The 18,454-nt window shown below is 46.4% G+C and overlaps 1 protein-coding gene across 1 annotated transcript in view; it reads left to right on the forward strand.

Moving 5' to 3' along the window:
- The window catches only part of EYA2 (EYA transcriptional coactivator and phosphatase 2), a 201,420-nt gene that overhangs the window by 118,537 nt on the left and 64,429 nt on the right, over positions 1–18,454 (forward strand). Inside the window, exons 6-8 of the mRNA XM_036419140.2 lie at positions 9,482–9,549; positions 11,556–11,733; positions 17,044–17,186. Of these exons, the coding sequence (XP_036275033.1) occupies positions 9,482–9,549; positions 11,556–11,733; positions 17,044–17,186 (389 nt within the window). The remainder of the gene's footprint in view (positions 1–9,481; positions 9,550–11,555; positions 11,734–17,043; positions 17,187–18,454) is intronic.

Genomic DNA, 18,454 nt, shown 5'->3' on the forward strand with positions numbered 1-18,454 from the left:
TGTATATTTTTTTTAATCTTTTCATGTTAAAAGAAGTTTAGACTTACAAAAAAGTGGCAAAACCAGTATAGAGAGCTCCCGTGTACCTTCCTCCCTCCCCCCATGTGAACATCTTACAGAACCATAATGCAGTCATCCGAAACAGGAAATTAACAGCGGCATAATGCTCTTACCTGAACTACAGACTTTATTTGAAATTGACCCATTTTTCCACAAACGTCCATTTTCTGTTCCAGGATCCAATCCAGGATTTCACATGGCAGTTAGTTGTGATGCCTCTCTGGTCTTCAGTCTGGGCCAGACCCTCAGTCTTTCATGACCTTGACCCTTTGATGCATACTGGTCGGGCATTTTGTTGAAAGGCCCCCAGTTTGGCTTTGTCTGATGTTTTCTCATGATTAAATTAAGGTTGTACATTTGGGGCCAGAAGACCACACAAGTGATGTCATGCCCTCAGTGCATCTTATCAGGGGCTGCTATATAACATGGGTCTTTCTTATTACCAGTGATGTTAACCTTGACCCTCAGAGTCCCTACCCCATCATCCATTGGTTTAAATGCTTTCCTTGTGAAGGGATGGGGAGATTTACCCTCAGCACTCAGCAGGGCTCGTGGTCAGGCCTCATGCCTAGAAGGTGCCTGTAAGTGTGACCACCCCCTGCGTTTTAAGACAGCCTGAAAAACACCCATCGTGATGGTGGGTGTGGGGAAGAATGGTACCCAAATTCTGGAACTTTGGAAACAATTTAAGCTACAAAGATTGGAAGAGCTGACCAGAGAAGGGAAATAAATCCAGCCGAGATGAAAGCCAAGGTCTGCAGCTGCTCGGACCATCAAATCTTTAAAAGCGACGTGAGGTTTCAGGGCACGGAGTGAATTACGGCTGTGAAGACCAAGAACAAGACGGCTTTGATCTGAAAGTGGGAGACACCATCCGGGAAGTGTGGTCTCTGCGCACGTTACTCCCACATCCTCCTGCGGTGCATTAGGTGGACCCCCTCGGAATTCACAGGTCTCACTCCTAATGGTAAACACCTGAAACAGGCAGCTATGGACGCAGAAGGGCGGGGTCCATTCCGACACGGGGAGAGCAAGCCCGGTGCTCCTGCAGGGGGCCTGGGAGCGTCGTTTACGACGCTCTTTGCCCGTGAAGTCGGGCAGAGGTAGGATTTGTGACCTCGTGAGGCGTTTGAGGATCGCCCTGGGAGGTCATTTTGGTAACACTTGACCTCCTATTTGAAGAAGTATCAATTTGGAGAAGCTTGTCTTTACTGCCGGGAAACTTTAGACCAGAGGCTGTTCCGTGGCTTCTTGGATGGCCATCCTGTCACAAACCAGATGTTGGCCTCTTTGCCCCAGGGCGAGCCGCTGGCCTCCACACACCCTCCCCTCGTGCTGAGGCCTGGCTGCCAGCGAGTTAGGAACGTGCTCTCTGCAGGGCTTCAGTGCAGCGCAGCCACCGTGCAGGCGCCTGGCATCGCCAAACATGATCAAAACGGGCCAGCAGGCAGCCATCTGGTGGGGGTGGCGGGGGGGGGGGGGGGGGGAGGGCGATCAGAACCCTGTGCAGCGAGTGCGGTAGCGAGGCGCACGCTGGGGGGAAGAGGAGAACGGAATTTTGAGCGAGGTGAAATCAAACACCCACGGAAACTGCTAATGAACCTTCCAGCCGGTGGAAATTCCAGCAGGTTGGGAGTAGGAGAACACTGAGATGAGAAACAGCAGGCCCCAGAGTCAGGCAGTCCCGGGTTCGAACCCCAGCTCTCCCACTTATAACCTCTTTACCTCCAGGCCTCCATCTTTACAGAAATGTAGAGCCTCCCCTGGCCATTCAACCTGTATGAACCCACGTTCCTAGATCCCACCCTTGTTTTATTATCTCCACCTCATCCCCATCCAACACATTGTTTACATACTCATCCCGTCATCCATTTCCCACTAGGAGGTCAGCTCCACTGAGCAGTGATTTCTATCTTCTTGGCTATTGCTCGCTAAATATTGGTGAAATGCTTGAAAAGGGACCAGAGAAGAGCCTTTGTTCAGTTCTTGTCAGTGGGATAAGCTCGGTTCACCAAGGTAGGGAATTAGCATCATTCCTGGCACATCGTACATGCTCCATAATCAGAAACTGCCATGGACCATTCCCTCGCTTTTTTTGATTTATTCACTCAGTGAATAGCTACTGGATGTTTGTTAGATGCCAGGTACTGTGGTAGAAGCTGAAAATGGGGCCAAGAACAAGACAGACATTCCTTTCTTTTTTCAAAAGTTATTTCCAGAGAACTCCGACTCTTCTAGAAACTGGGCATAAACAGCGAACAGAAGGCAAAGCCCCTGCTCTCATGTAGCTCGCACCCTAGTGGGAAGGAGATAAGATGATCAGTGTGTATCTAAGCGCGGAGCTCAGAGGATGCCGCTGGTGCCCAATGAAAAAACAACCAGAGTAATGTATAAGGTGCTATAGCGTGGGGGGGGCGGGGGTAGAGTGTGGTCAGGAGGTCACATCGGAGAGGAGGCCTGAGAAAAGGAGTAGCCAGTGTGGGAGGGGTCAAGGCCTCCACTGTTGTCCCCCATCTGGCAAGTCTGGCAACATGGCATCACCTGGGAGTGTTCACTCTCACCCTGAACCTGCAGGATCTGGTCCTGTAACAGGATCTGTTGATGATTCCTGTGCGCACTAACGTTTGAGACCTGCTAAGCTACAAGAAGGGATTCTGGCTGAAGCTGGTTTGGCTCAGTGGTAGAGCGTCGGTCTGCAGACTGAAAGGTCCCAGGTTCGATTCCAGTCAGGGGCATGTATGTTGATTGCTGGTGCATCCCCAGTAGGGGATGTGCAGGAGGCAGCTGGTCGATGTTTCTCTCTCATCGGTGTTTCTAGCTCTCTATCTCTCTCCCTTCCTCTCTGTAAAAAATCAATAAAATATATTTTTTTTTAAAAAGGGGGGATGGGATTCTGGGCAGAGAGGAGCAAACACGGACATCCTAAAATGATGTTCTAGCCGCCCAGGCCACAGGAGAAAGGCGATGTTGTCGGGGAGGTTCCTAGCGCTGCTAGAATGAAGTACACAGACTGGCCGCTTTTAAACAACGCGTGTATTCTCTTACAGTTCTGGAGGCCTGAAGTCCAAAGTCAAGGCATTTATAGGGTCAGTTCCTCCTGGAGAGCCTCGGGGAAATCCTTCGTTGCCTCCCGCCTGGCTTCTGGGGGTTGCCAGCAGTCCCTGATGTTCCTCGGCTTACAGATTCATCACGCCAGTCTCTGTCTCCTTCTTCACATGGCATTCCTCCCTCTGCCTGTCTATGTCCAAATTTCTCTCTTATGAGAACACCGGTCATTGGATTAGAGCCCATTGTAATCCATTGTGACCTCATCTTAACTTGCTTCCATGTGCAAAGACCCTATTTCCAAATAAGGTCACCTTCACTGAGGGCTAGGACTTGAATATATCTTTTTAGGGGACATAGTTTAACTCACAACAGGGGGGAAAGGGGTGCTCAGTGAGGCCAGGGGAGAGGCAGATCACACACGTCCTGTGGACACAGGGAAGAGTTAGGCATGCGATGGAAGCCAGAGAGAGGCTCTTACTGATCTGGCCAAGAGGTTAACGGATTGAACCAGGCTCAGGACAGATGCAGGAAAATCAGTGAAGGGAGTGCAGACCTCATGTAATGAGATGACAGAGGCGTGGAAGTGGAGGTGTGATGGGGGAGATGGAGAAAAGTGGACAGACTTGCATGGTATCTAAGAGGCTCTGTTCACAGAAATTGGTGATGATATTTAGATCCATGCGAGGAGGAGGAGCATCAAGGATGATGATGCCATCATCCATGCTTATCTTTCAACGGACGTTCTTGGCATATCTGATCAGTGAAACATGGGTATGTTATTTCTTTTGTGAGGTGGGCAGATATATATGATAAATACCCAAGGGCCCTTGTGCTGGTCAGGTGGCTGCAACAGCTCCCATCTTCTTCCCAAGCAATGTCTGCGGAGTCCCTTTCATTGGATGTGCTTAGTGCAGAGGCACAGCCCCATGGTCTATGCACAGACCGTAGGCAAGTGGCTTGTGGTTGTGGCAGTCCGGGGAATGTGTTGCACTGATTGGTCCGGGTCACATATTCTGCCCTTCCCAGATTTCCACCAGGACAGTGTAAGATAGGTCTAACCTCGCTGTTTCCCAGGACACTCTCTCAGTGAAATCTCTCTCCAACATCTACAATTTGCCTCAGAAACTCTGATCGTTCTGGTGGACCGTTCGCAAGAATCCCTCCAGAGGGGATCCTGGCAGTAAGAACAATGCATTTGGTCTTGGGATCCATTGTGACCCCCTGATCTGTTTCTACTGCACGGAGTCAAGAAGTCACACAGTCAACCCTTCCCCGTGCTGTGTCAGATCATGTCACTTTCCTGCTTAGAGGTCTCTAATGGGGACTTCCCGTTGCATCAGAAATAAATGCCATTGCCTTGCTGTGCCTCCCCCTGCCGAGCCCTGCATGATTCGGCACCTGAAAATCTTCTGACCTCATTACAGATTCTGCCTCCCCACTTCCTCTCCCTTTCACTACGCTGGCTTTCTCTCTGTTCCTCCCACTGGGGCCTTACCTTGCTGTTTCCCTCAACCTGGAATGCTTTTTCCCCAGACCTTCATGTGGCTGGTTCCTCCCCATCCATTTAGCCCCTGCTCAACCACCACCTTCTCTAAGAGGCCCTCCAACTCATCATGAAATGAACAAACAGCAACGTTTAGTCTCCTGTGTGCTCAGAGCAGCCTCACGGTTCTGCCTCTGGCTTTTGTCCACCTCGCTCTGCACGTGAGACATCTCTCCGCACCAGCACGCACGGGTCCGAGAGTGGGCGCTTTCTCCTCGGCAGCGGTCTTGCGCCCCTCCGCCCCTTTCTCCCCCGTCTCTGCCCCGGGCATCACTCCCACTCGTGTGGCAGAGACACGGTGACAGGGCAGCCTATCTGAAATGGCATTCTCAGGAATGCGGATTGTTTTATTGGCAGTTAAATATGCTTTATGCTACCTGTGAATGAGGCCATTGTGACATTTAGCAACTGATTTTATTAAACACAGATGTGGGCTGGACTGCACGTGGAGCAAAGATGTGGGGCGGGCTCTGGGGGTGTGTTTGGATTGTTAAGATGGCAAAACGGACTAGACGACTCCGTGTCAGCCAGAAAAATGTGGACGCCTCCTCTCCTCCTGGCAGATGGGCCGTTTGGCACTGTTGGTTGCAAAGCTGAGCGCTCAGTCTGCATCCCCAAAATCCTTTTGTTTTCATTCAGGATCAGCTGTTTGGTCCTATCGAAGTTGTTTTGTATTTTTATTTTAACCTTCCCTGAATACTTTTAGCCTCGTGAGTATTTTTTTAGAATGGTGAATCAATGAAATACTAGAATTCTTGACATCTCCAGTGGTGATTACTAATGCACAAACAGTAAGAATCCCTGCTTATTGAATACTCTGTGCTGGGCCCTGCCCCATATATCTCCTAGAAGCCTCATAATAAACCAGATGAATAAACTATGCTTAGTTCCGTTTTACAGGTGGGAACACGGAGGCATAGAAACTTCAACCACTTGTCTGTAATCGCCAGGGCAAATAATCAATTGCATGTGGGTTCTGTTGTCTTCCACCCGCTTCCAGGCCTGAGATCCAAGAAGGCTCTTTCTCGAGATCGAAATCTCGGCACATACTTGTCACCCGGCAGCGACTTAGTGAATACGTGAGTGAATGCCCAGGTGAATGATCACAAGCCCTGGCCCCACCACTCTGTATTCTTGGAAAAGCAAAACAGAAAAACTGACCTGTGAGGACCAGTGGTTTGTTCCTTTCTGGAACCTGGGCCAAGCTGGGGGAGTTGAGCAGAGGGGTTTCATATCAGACTCGCCTCTCTCCTACTGGGGCTTTTTCACTTCATGCAGTAACTGCTGGCTTCTTTTCGTATCACACACGCACACCCAATTACATACCCAGAACTTGTTCACTTGCAGTTCTGATATGTTTTAAATAGTTTTATTCTGACTCTGGCCTCAGGAAGACTTAATTCAGATGAATGAATGCATGCATTTGAGTGTCACTGTGGACCCAGCACAGTAGGACCCTTTGTGGGATGGATTCCAAGCAGGAACATTGAGGAGGGGCCACTTGAGAGTATCCGTGCAGCCTTCTGGGTGTTGCCTGGGACGGCATGTCAGACCGTGGGTGCAGTGAAATCACGTTGACCTGAAAGCACTGAGGCAGGCAGTGACCTGTGTCAAGCCCCACAGCTGCTCCGAAGTCAGGGCTGCACGCTGGCTGGGAGCCTGGGCTTCGGAGTCAGCGTGACCCGGGCCTGAACCCTGGCCCTGCACTTCCTAGAGGGACCTGCTTCCTAGGGCTGTGGTGCAGATTAATAAACAAGATAAAGCATGTAAAGTGACCAGCCTTGGGGAAGGTAGTAAGTGCTCAGTAAATGGGGGCTATTGTTATTAGTGGTCCAACTGCTAATGCCAGTAACAGAGGCATCCAGGGGCTTGGATTAAGTTAAAGCTGAGCTTGGCCCAGAAGAAGGCGAGGATTTCGTGGGGATTGTCACCACCTCCTTGAAAAGAGGAGGCAGCGAGCCCCAGGAGGAAGGATGTGCAGAGTCAGAGGACTCTTAAGTTACAGACAGCAGATGAGCTGGCATGTTTGGCCTATCAGGACAGCAGAAATCAGCAAGAGGGACTATGACAACTGGGTTAGAGGGAAGGGGGAAGGTGGGAGGGAGACATGGGAACTATTGGCACAGCAGCTGGGAACGCACACCTGGCAGCCATGCCCAGAGCTCCCACCCAGACCTGAGGGACACTGGGTCTCGGCCCACTCCTGGGAACACACCCTGAGGAAACTCACAGGCCCCATGGGGACAGGTCCAAGGATGTTCACGGCAGGCTTGTAGTGGTAGGAAGGGACGGAGGGATCCCACCTGATCTCCCAGACCAGAGGGCAGGAGAGAGATGGAGCATGCCCACGAGGAAGGCCTGGGCAGCTGCCAGGGTGACAGCTGAAGCATTCTCACAGCAACATGGATGAGGCCTAAGAACTTAATGCTGATGGAGGAAACTAAGAAGTCATATGAAATGTACTGTAGAACTTACAGAAATTATATACTTGCCCACAAAACATGAGTGTCCTTTTTGTCGAGAATATGCGCAGACAATAGAATTCTTACCTGTGGAATGACGGAGAATGAGAGGAAACAAATTTTAAAACAGAGGGATCTTGGGTAGACTAATGTGGAAATGTGCCCGTGAGCTTGAATGAACCCAACTCCAGCCCCTAATGTTTTACAGACTAGCAAAGGGGTGATAGGCTGCCACCACAGGTTCCCTGCCACTGCTGGAGCCACAATTCCAGGGACATAGTGAATTCTTCTGTCTGTTGTATAAAATGTATAATCTTAATCTGTGAGCTCAAGGGGCTAAAAAAATAGAACTGACTTTATTTTTGGCATTTCAACCTAGTTTCCATTTTGAGCCACCCTTCCCTGGGCTGGTGGGAAAGTTGCATCTTTCTGGGCTTTCCCAAACCCTCCAGAATTTTTGCCAAGGTTCTGGACTCTCAGTGCCAGTGTGTCGTGGTGCTAGGGGCTCCTCCAACCTCTATCATTGGGACCAGGCTGCTGCCGAATTGTCCACTCTGTGGGCCCATGAGGCCCCTCCCAGCCTAGGGCTCTTTGCTGCTTTTTCTGCCACATGGTGGGCACAGGAGTCTTTTGTTGTTCTGCCTGCTCAGACCAGAGGTCACAAACTGAACATCCATAGGCCACATCCACCCTGCTGACATATTTTTCGTTTTGGTTTGTCGAACTATTTTAAATTTGTCATCTACGTTTTAAAAATCGGGAAATTTCACGTACAAATCAAAATGTTTTGCTTCTCTTGAAAAATCAGAAGGCCTAACTGCATTTGACTCGCATTTCCCGGTGACAGAGGTTGGCTGATGCTGAGTAGCATTATATCAGTTAGGAATGCTTTTGGCTGCAAGTAACAAAAAAACCAACTAATATTGGCTTAAACCATAATGTCATTTATTGTATATTTAGCAAGAAGTCTGGACTCCCAAGCTTGGTTTGGCAGCTCAACTATATCTTCAAGGACCAGGTTCTCTTTATTCTTTCACTCCTTCAGCCTCAGCATGTAGGCCTTTTCTTTTACACTTGTGACCTCATGTCCCAAAACAGCTGCTGTAACTCCAAGCATCACATCCTCATTATGCCGAAACCGGTTTGGCTCAGTGGATAGAGCATCGACCTGCGGACTGAAAGGTCCCAGGTTCGATTCTGGTCAAGGGCATGTACCTTGGTTGCGGGCTCATCCCCAATAGGGGGTGTACAAGAGGCAGCTGATCGATGACTCTCTCTCATCGATGTTTCTAATTCTCTACCTCTCTCCCTTCCTCTCTATAAAAAATCAATAAAACATATATACATAAATATTTAAAAAAAAAAAAAAAAAAGACATGGAAAAATTTCTAAAGCATCACTCAAGGAAAGAGGCCAGATATAATCACATGTGTATGGTCCCATTTCTGCGAAATTTCTAGAAAATCAAAACTCTAGTATCAGCAATAGATTAGTGACTGCCTGAGGCTGGAGAAGTGAAATAGGCACTGAAAATAGGCACAAGGGAACTTTGGAGTGATGGAAATGTTTTAAAACTGCATCGTGCTGACTTTAAAAATCTTTCAACTGATACTTCAGATTGGGGAAATTTTACAGCATATAAATGATTTTTTTAAAAAACACACACACACAAAACTGCAGCATTATTTGCAAAAGCAAAGAAGTGGAAGCAACCCAAGTATCCCTAAGTGGATGAAAGGATAAACAAGATGTGGTCTATACCTACAAGATGTGGGAATATTGTTTAGCCTTAAAAAGAAGGAAAGTCTAACAAGTTCCAAAGCATGGATGAAAAGGTTATGCTAAATGAAATAAGTCAGTCACAGAAAGACAAACACTGCATGATACCACTTATAAGAGGTACCTAAAGTGGTTAAATTCAAAAAGACAGAGTAGAAGGGTAGGGGCCGGTGACTGAGGGGAGGGTACACTGGGGAGTGTTTCATGGATAAATAGTTCCAGTTTTACAAGAAGAAAAAGGTTCTGGGAATGGATGATGGCAATAGTTGCACAATCATATGAATGTACTGAATACCACTGACCTGTACACTTAAACACAGAAGGGTACATTGTATGTACATGTTCCACACAATTTTTTTAAAATAAATCATTTGTAAAGTTTCATCTCATTTCTTTGTCACCCAATCTTTTGAGGAGGTATTATTTATTTTATTCATTGACTGAGAGAACTGGGATTCAGAGAGATTTGGGGTTCCATCTTCCCAACGTGTTAGACTTGGAAGACTGCACCTCTCTGCAGCATCCTCCTCCACATCCCCCTCTGACTGGAAGAAACCTCACCTGCGCCCCTGTTCCTTTTCCCCCGCAGGCACGGCAGGGATCTATCAAGGAGCGAACGGACTGACCAGCGCTGCAGGCTTCGGAAGTGTGCACCAGGTACACCCATCAGTTGTTGTCTCCGTTCTTTCCTTTAAAAAACATCACATCAGGGCACCCAGAATGCCTTTCTTCAGGGCACCCAGAATGCCTTCTCCTGCCCCTGACCCCCACCAGAAATCCCAGTCTCTTCTTCCCTGCGTATGGAAGCCACAGAGGAGACTGTAAATGGCCATTGGAAAGATACAGAGTAGAGGCAGAGAAATTGGATGAGAGAGGCCATATTCTATATTACATACTGGCTTGAGCCAGAGACACCCAATGACTGCTGAATCTAGAATGCAGGAATGCAAGGGTCTGCTCTTTGGCAGACCATGGGCTTCTCAAGGGTGAAAGCATCTGAGTGTCGCGTGCCGGGCACACAGTGGGGACTTTATAAATGCTAGCTTCAGTCGGACTAAAGCAATACTTTAAAGATGAGCGCTGGCTGGTAGTTTGATTCCCATGGTTTCACTTTAGAGAGTGCATTCAGAATCGACCTGCCCAAGGTATTCGGGAACACTGTGTTATCTGTGCACCTTTGCTCTGTCTAAACTTATTTCAAAACAAAAGATTAAGCCCTGGCCTGTTTGGCTCAGTGGATAGAGTGTTGGCCTGCGGACTGAAGGGTCCCAGGTTTAATTCCACCTACTTCATTTGCAGGCTCGATCTGGGCCGCATGCGGTGGCAACCAATAAATGTGTCTCTCTCACAGTGATATATCTTTCTGTCTTTCCCACTCTCTCTAAAAATCAATGGAAAAATTATCCTCAGGTGAGAATTAACAACAACAAAAAAGATTAACATGCTTTCGAGCTAGTGTTAAAAGGCCCGAGGTAGAGGGCCTTTCAGAATATTTAACATATTTAAATATGAGGAATGCACTATTTCTCCAGTGAGCTGAAGAATATAAATGACTTCAACCTTGGAATATGCAAAAATTAGTTCACATGTTTTTGTATTACTTGCAGTATAATATATACATAGATAAAATACTGGTAAATAGCACAGTTCTTTTTTCTGAGAATTAGTTTATTTCACCATGGGAGCTTGTCAAAAATGCAGATCCCTAAATGCCATCCCCAGAAATTCTGAATCAGTAGGTCTGTGAGGGGCCCGAGAAGCTGAACATCCCACGATTCCCTGCAAGGTTGAGAAGCACTGGTTTCTGGTGATGAAACAGAAAGTTTGAAACAATGGCTATTATGGAAGAGTTGGGAGGTCTGGTTGGCTTGAGCAGAGCTTGGTAAAAGAGGATTGGCATTCTTTGGTTTGCTTTCCAAGACTCCCTCACAGAAGTTTCTGAGTCCCTAATGCCATGCAGGTATCTGCACCTCTTATGAACCTAAAATGTTACCTCTCTCCTGGGTATGTGGGTGTGTAGTCTTTATTACTTATTCATTTGTTCTTTACCGTCCAGTATTTATTGAGAGCCTGAGTGTGCCTATCGCTGTCCTGGGCGCAGGGCACACAGCAGTGAGCAAGGCAGATGCTGCCAGGCCACACCCATGTCCCTCAGGGTACACCTGCTGACCTCCCGCTGCCAATCTCTGCATATCTAGGTTGTTTTTTAGAATCGGTGAGTGGGGCAGGCAGGAAGAGCCAGGGAACTGATACCCCCTGGGAGCAGCTCTCAAAGACTGGCTGCAGTTGGCATATGAACAGCCCAGCTCCCTTGCTCCCTGGAGAGACCCTTTGAGATATGTATTTTCTATCATCCCAGCATTTCCCTGCGAGAATTCACTCCCATCCCCACCTAGAGCCCCTGGATTGGCTGCTTTCCCCTCTTCCCTTCTCTACCTCACTTCCCCACACCCCAACTGGTAATCTCTTTCATCCCATCCTTCTCTTGATGTCTGACTCTGAGTCAAGCCCCTGCCCTCATAGAGCATTTATTCTGATGGGAGACAAAGAGAGTAGACCCATCGCACAAGGCCCCTCGCCTTCATCAGCCTGTGACCGAGCTTACTAAAGGACCAAGACCAGGCCACCTTTCTCACTCACCACTTGGATATTTCCCTTTTCAGGACTATCCTTCCTACCCTGGCTTCCCTCAGAGCCAATACTCCCAGTATTACAGCTCATCCTACAACCCTCCTTACGTCGCAGCCAGCAGCATCTGCCCTTCCCCCATCTCCACGTCCACCTACGTCCTCCAGGAGGCATCACACAACGTCCCCAGCCAGAGTTCTGAATCGCTTCCAGGTATGTACAGTCACTGTCTTGTGGTCATTCATGGCTGTGGTCTGAACTCAAGAAGGAGGGACTGGACCTAAGTCTCAGTTGTAATGAACTGGTCACCCAAGGACTAACTCTAGTCTTCAGATATGTTTTGTTGATGTGCGTGCACACGTGTGTGTGTGTGTGTGTGTGTGTTTGTTTTTGTCTGAAACCTACTGATGTTATGGAGCTCTGTAGAGTAAGCCAGCATGATGGTGTGTAGACATTCATTCAATAAATATTAATTGGTTGATGGTTGGAAAAAGAACACCTCTTTGTTTCCTGGGGTTCTCTGTGCAATTGTTGCTTTTTGCCCTTGTATTTTTCTTACCTGAAGGTGAATTTGATGTCCTTGGGTTGGCAATACATGGAGACAATATGGGCAATCATTTTCAAGTCAACTTTTGAGGAAATTTAGGGCTTGAGCATTGATTTTGGTCATTGTGATCTCATTATTGGGTATTTAATGAATGCATCGTATCTATTTAGCAATTTCCAAAATGCTTCCTTTGAAGGATATGAAATTTAACAAACTTTTTTTGGTCATAATCTTGAAGTATCTTGGACCATCCTTCTCAGATGTATAATGTGGCTTCCCCAAACCGGCTTCAGAAAGGAAATATAATCAGGAAATCTCCAAGCAAGTTCCCCTTTCTATGATTTGACGGGGAACTGGATTCCACAGGCTTACTTCACAAGAATTTGGGTTTGGTGGGAAGGTCATTTTTGTTCCCCATCAGAAGGGAACATAAAGCCTCTTTGTGTTTCTTTGAAATATTTCTTTATTGTTCTTCATTCATCCTTTGGTCTACAGTTCAGTGATAAGTGGCTGAGATGGTTTTTACTGTGAGTCTAATAAGCGCACATAAAATCTAGTGACATAATTGTCCGCTACAACCGAGATCCTGCCTCTTTTCCCCAGTGTCCATTATAAAGGAAGAGCATCACGCATACACATACACACACACACACACACACACACACACACACACACACACAGGCATTCCACTTTCCCATAAAAACTCCACTTTTGAAATTATTCAGAATCTCCTTGAGTGGTTCGCTCCAAGCTCCAGAGGCTCCAGAGGTTTATGTATTACAGCGAGATCTCGCTCACTCGCGTGGCCTGATGCTCGTCTCCCCTCCCCTCCATCCCCAGCCCCACTGCAGTGCACTCTGCATGGACATGCATTCACAGTCATATGAAGCCCCAACAATTTGCAGATGATTGCAGGGCAATTTGCTGATGTAAAGGGCAAAACCTGAACATCTGACGTTACTCAAGAGAAAAGACAAATCAGTAGTGTGGCTTCAGAACTTCTTTTCTTTTAAATTTTTTTAAGTATGATACAAATTATCTAAAAAGAAGTGGGAGGATTTTTTTTAGACTTCTGAGGTCATTTCCTGTAGTCAATAGAAGAAAAGTTTTTTAAATCTCCGAAGAAGAAGAAACTTGGAAGCTCCTCCATGCAGTTTGGCAACCTCTAACTACATGACAAATGTGTGTACTCTTTAACCCAATTTTTCTACTTGTAGAAATTTATTTTAAAGATAAATTCCCACATAGGTCCAAAGACTTAAGTGAAAAGGTTATTTATTGCAGCAACATAATAGCAAAAGACTGGAAATGACATTAACAGGGGTCTGGTTAAATAGTTTATGGTGCATCCACCAGTGACATACTATACATCTCTTAAAAAGAGTAAACTTGAGCCATGGCTGGTATGGCTCACTCAGTTGATTGAGCTTTGTCCTATGCACTGAAAAGTTGCTAGTTTAGTTCCCAGTCAGGGCTCATACCCAATTTGTGAGCTCAATTCTCAGGAGGGGATGTGCAAGAGGCAGCCTATGGATGTTCCACTCTCACATTGATGTTTCTCTCTCTCTCTCTCTCTCTCTCTCTCTCTCTCTCTCTCTCTCTCTCTCTCTCTCTCTCTCTCCCCCTCCCTCACTCCCTCCCTCCCTTTCTTCTCTCTCCAAAAATCAATTTTAAAAAATTTTTTAAGAGTAAGCCAATAAAATAAAAATAAAGAATATTTTTTAAAAAGAGTAAGCTAGACATATCTACACTAACATGAATCTCTCTGAGTGACTATGAGAGTTGGAAAAAAGCAAAGTGCAGAACTATGTGTATAATAAGATCCTGGGTTTTTTTTAAGTATAGTTTAATACCCATATTTACATAGGAAATTTCTGGAAGGATTCAAAGACAATAGTTAACGTTTTCTCTGGGGAGGGAATTAGAGGAAAGAAGAGACTAGATGTTACAGACAGTCTGTAGTCCACTCCATTCAACAACAGCAAAAGACTTTTTTTTAAGTAGACATGAGACATTTACCAACATAGACATATTCTGGGCTTTAAATCAAGTTTCAGTACATTTAAAAGGATTCGAGTCATATAAATAATGTTCTCTGAAAACAGTAGAATTAAATTAGAAATAAATAACAGACATGTTTTTGGAAAATTCCCAAATGTTTGGAAGGTAAATAACATACTTTTAATAACCCATGTGTGGTGGTTAATTTTGTGTCAACTTGGCTGGGCTAAGGGATGCCCAATCACAGGTAAAACCTTATTTCTGGGTGTGTCTGTAGAAGTGTCTGTAGGGTGTCTCCAGAAGAGATGAGCATGTGAATCAGTAGACCGAATAAAAAACATGCTCTCACCAATGTGGGTGGGCCTCATCTAACCCACTGAGGGCCATACAGAGCAGAAAGGCAGAGGAAGAGCTGTCTCTCATCTTTCCCGGACCTTAGACATTAGGGGTCTAGGTTTTCTGGCCTCTGGACTCCAGAACTGACATCAGGGATCTCCCGAGTCTCAAGTCGCCAGCAGCAGACTGGGAGTTCCACCATCAGCCCCGCTGGTTCTCGGGCATTTGAACTCAGACTGTGTGAATCCATTTGTATAAAACTCTAGCAAATGCAAACTAATTTACACCGAAAGAAAGCAGATCAGTTGTTGCCTGGGCAGAGAGGAGGAAGAGATTACAAAGGCATTATAAGGAAACTCTTGGAAGTGCTAGATTTGTTCATTATCTTGACTGTGGTGATGGTTTTATAGCTTTATACGTATGTCAAAAGTTATCAAATTGTGCACTCTAAATATATATGTTGTATGTCCATTATATCTCAATAAAACTGTTAAATAAGTAAAAAACATAAAAAGGGAGAAATACAAAGAGTAGAATGACTCCAAGAAAGGTTTACATACATTGCTCTAGCCCACATGTGTCAAACACAAGGCCAAATCCGTCCCGCCAGGCCTTGCAATGTGGCCCGCACCGCGCTGTCATCACTGCACTCCGCTGCGTTTCCAATCACAATGACAGTTTATGACTGTTCAGTAAACCATTCGGCCCGCGATTTAGGCTGGATTTTAGATTTTGGCCCCTTCTCTGATTGAGTTCGACACCCCTACTCTAGCCTGTGTACCTGACTATGACCTTAAACTTTGACTCTTCATTCTCAAGAATGCATAATGTGTGGGAAAGGACTGCTTATTTTGGCACCTCTAATAAGTTGGCTTTACATATACCATATTTAGACATTTCTAGGTAGGTAATAATATTAGCTTAATAATATTTGCTTGGATTTTAATGGTGACTATAGGTGTTTTCTAAGCTCCCATTCTCAGAACTCCAAGTCAATGAGGATAAATCTTAGTTACATGACTCCTAAGCATCTGTGAATATGTTTACTCCTGTTCCTCATGGTCCAGAAGAAAGTCTTTGCTAGATGGATGTTTGGGAACCTCGGATGCTGTATCCTGAAAATGATGGGGAGTTGGAGACAGCCCAGCAGTCCTGACAACTCAAAATCACGTCTCTTCTTGCCATGTTCTTAGTCTTCTAAGAAGTTTTTAAACATTAAATAAACAAAGTTCAGTCCTTAGGGTTTTGGGGGGAAATAATCCTTTCAGGGTAGGAAAAAACTCAGTCCATTGCCAAGTATTTTAGACAAAAGCATTTTCCCCTGATGATCCAAGCCCTGGCAATTATGGAAGGAGAGGTGGAGTCTATATTTGGGAGCAAAACAAGCAGCTGGACAGTGAGAAAGTGGGATGGGACGTCCTCTCAGGTTCCATGCTGGCCTACAGTTCTGTCACTCTACTGACAAGGCCAGGCCCAAGTTCTAGCTCCGGCTCTACCATTGATTTGCAGGATAACCACAGACTTCATCATCTCACTAAGCCTTAGTTCCCTCATTAGTTAAACAAAGATAATCAAGAATAATTTTTAAAACCATGTATTTAAAATTTACGTGCTTGGCCCATGAACCAGGAGGTCATGGTTTGATTCCAGACAGGGCACATGCCCGGTAGGGGGTTGTACAGAAGACAGCCAATCAGTGATTTTCTGTCATTATTGATGTTTCTCTCTCCCTTCCTCTCTCTGAAATCAATAAAAACATATTTTTTTAAGAAAGCGCACGTGCTTAGAAAAACAATACAACGTGGGTGCTGACTTTGGGACGTGAGTCCCAGGAGGGTGCTGCTCACTTGTTCGGGGTCCTTAGACAATGTCCCAAGGGCATGTGTGTGGCAGCCTCTCAACACCCCGTGTCCAAAAGCACTACATTGATGAGAAGCAGCCAGTGCCCCCCTCTGCTCTGCACCTTCTGACTGACCCTTGCGTGCATGTGGGTTGAGTTGAGCATCTAACTGCCAGCCCTGTGTTGGATGTATATAAACTCATTTAATTCTCAAATGGACAAGTCTCAAGCTGCATAGGGACAGGATCATAGAGAATTCTCTAATACCCCATTAGCCCCAAGGGGGGTCTCTTAAGGGTAGAAGAATTTGAGGCCCAGCCACATATAAGAAAGTGTTTTCTTCCTCTATTAGTGTATTTGTTCCCCCAGAGGTCTCACCCTCACTTTACTGAGATCCTTGTTCAGATGCCCGCTTATCCACAAGGCCTTCCCTGACTGGCCCCGTATAAATTAGTCACTCCCAGCACTCCCTGATCCCCATGCACTTTATTCATTCTCTATAAGCCATGTCTCCATCTGGCAAGTTACATATTTACTTGTTTGTCTAATGTCTCTCCTCTCTCTACAATTTAGTTGCTATGAGCATCAGTGCCTGAAACCATGCCTACTCAGTAAATGTTTGTTGGCCGAATGAATGAGTATGTATGGGCAATTTAAGAGCCTAACAAGAGTGATTTTGATTCTACATGATCTTTGCCTTTGATGCTGACTTTGGGACCCACCACTTTGGCGTTAGACAGTTCTGATGTGATATTTTCTGGGAGGAGACTCTCAGCAAAGCTTCTCTTTCCTCCACCAGGTGAATATAACACGCACAATGGACCTTCCACGCCAGCCAAAGAGGGAGACACAGACAGGCCGCACCGGGCCTCCGACGGGAAGCTCCGAGGGCGTTCCAAGCGGAGCAGTGACCCCTCCCCAGCAGGGGACAACGAGATCGAGGTAACCCCAACTGCCTCTGACTTGGTGGATGTAATCTCCATCTCTGGCTTGAACAGAAGGCCAGGGGACAGAGTTCTGTCCACGTACATGGAGGAGAATGGCCGCTTGCATTCACAAAGTGCAGTTACAGAGAAAAGAGTCCTTGGAGGAAACGTGGGGAAGAATTGGGCTGGCCACAGAGAAACACTATTGGCTGGCGGGCTAGGAAAAGTGGCCCTGAAGATAGTAAAGAACAGTGTGGTTCTCAAGCATAAGCAGCAGCAGAATCCTCGGGGACTAAGGAAAACCCAGTCTGCTGGGCCCCACCCCCCAGTTTCCAATTCAGTAGATCTGGGGCAGGGCCTGAGAATTTGCATATCTAACAAGTTCCCAGATGCTGCTGATGCTGCTGGGTTGGGGACCACACTCTGGGAGCCCCTGATACACAGGACAATGGGCATTGGTGCAGAGTGGTTCTTAACCCTGGCTACATGTTAGAATCACCTGGGGTGCTTTTAAAATATAGATGCCCAGGCCCCACCCCAGAGTAATGAAATAGACATTGCAGGGAGTTCTGAAAGCTCCCCTAGTGGTTCCAATATGGCCTAGATATCTAACTGCCTGGGAACAGGAGGCTGGCTCAGATGAGCATGCATGGTTCCTATGGTTCTGAGTTTCTCAGACGGTGGTTCTCAGCCTGGGCTGCACCTTGGAATCTCCTGGGAGCTCTGAGAAATCGTCCTCAAGCTGGACCCCAGATCGACTAAATCAGACTCCCTGAGGACAGGACCCAAGCATCAGGATGTTAAGCTATCCAGGTGATTCTGGCGTATGCCCCAGGCTGAGAACGGCTGATGTAAGGGATGCCCCAGTCTTCATTGTAAGAAAGCAGGTGTAGGATTATTACCAGGCACTGACATTAAAAAAAAAGGAAGGAAGGAAGGAAGGAAGGAAGGAAGGAAGGAAGGAAGGAAGGAAGGAAGGAAGGGGAGAAAAAATAAACAGAGGCAACTAGTATCTGTCAAGGGAGAAAAATGAGCATGTGCAGTAGTTTGTACTTATTTGTAAAAGGCAGTCAGTCATTGGCTTGAGTGCGCCATAGGAATGTGTATAGTGTTTCAAAGGCAGTGTCAGTGCAAAAACTCAAATGCATCATCACATCCCTATTCCTTATCCTGTCCAGTTCATATAAAGCTACAAAGCTCAGCCCACAAATTCAGATATGCTACGAAAGACCATTTTCGTCATTTCTTTAAGATCAAGGTAATTTTGACCCTGAGTCCCCATCC

Source organism: Pipistrellus kuhlii, unplaced genomic scaffold, assembly GCF_014108245.1.
Source record: "Pipistrellus kuhlii isolate mPipKuh1 unplaced genomic scaffold, mPipKuh1.p scaffold_m20_p_6, whole genome shotgun sequence".
NCBI lineage: Eukaryota > Metazoa > Chordata > Mammalia > Chiroptera > Vespertilionidae > Pipistrellus > Pipistrellus kuhlii.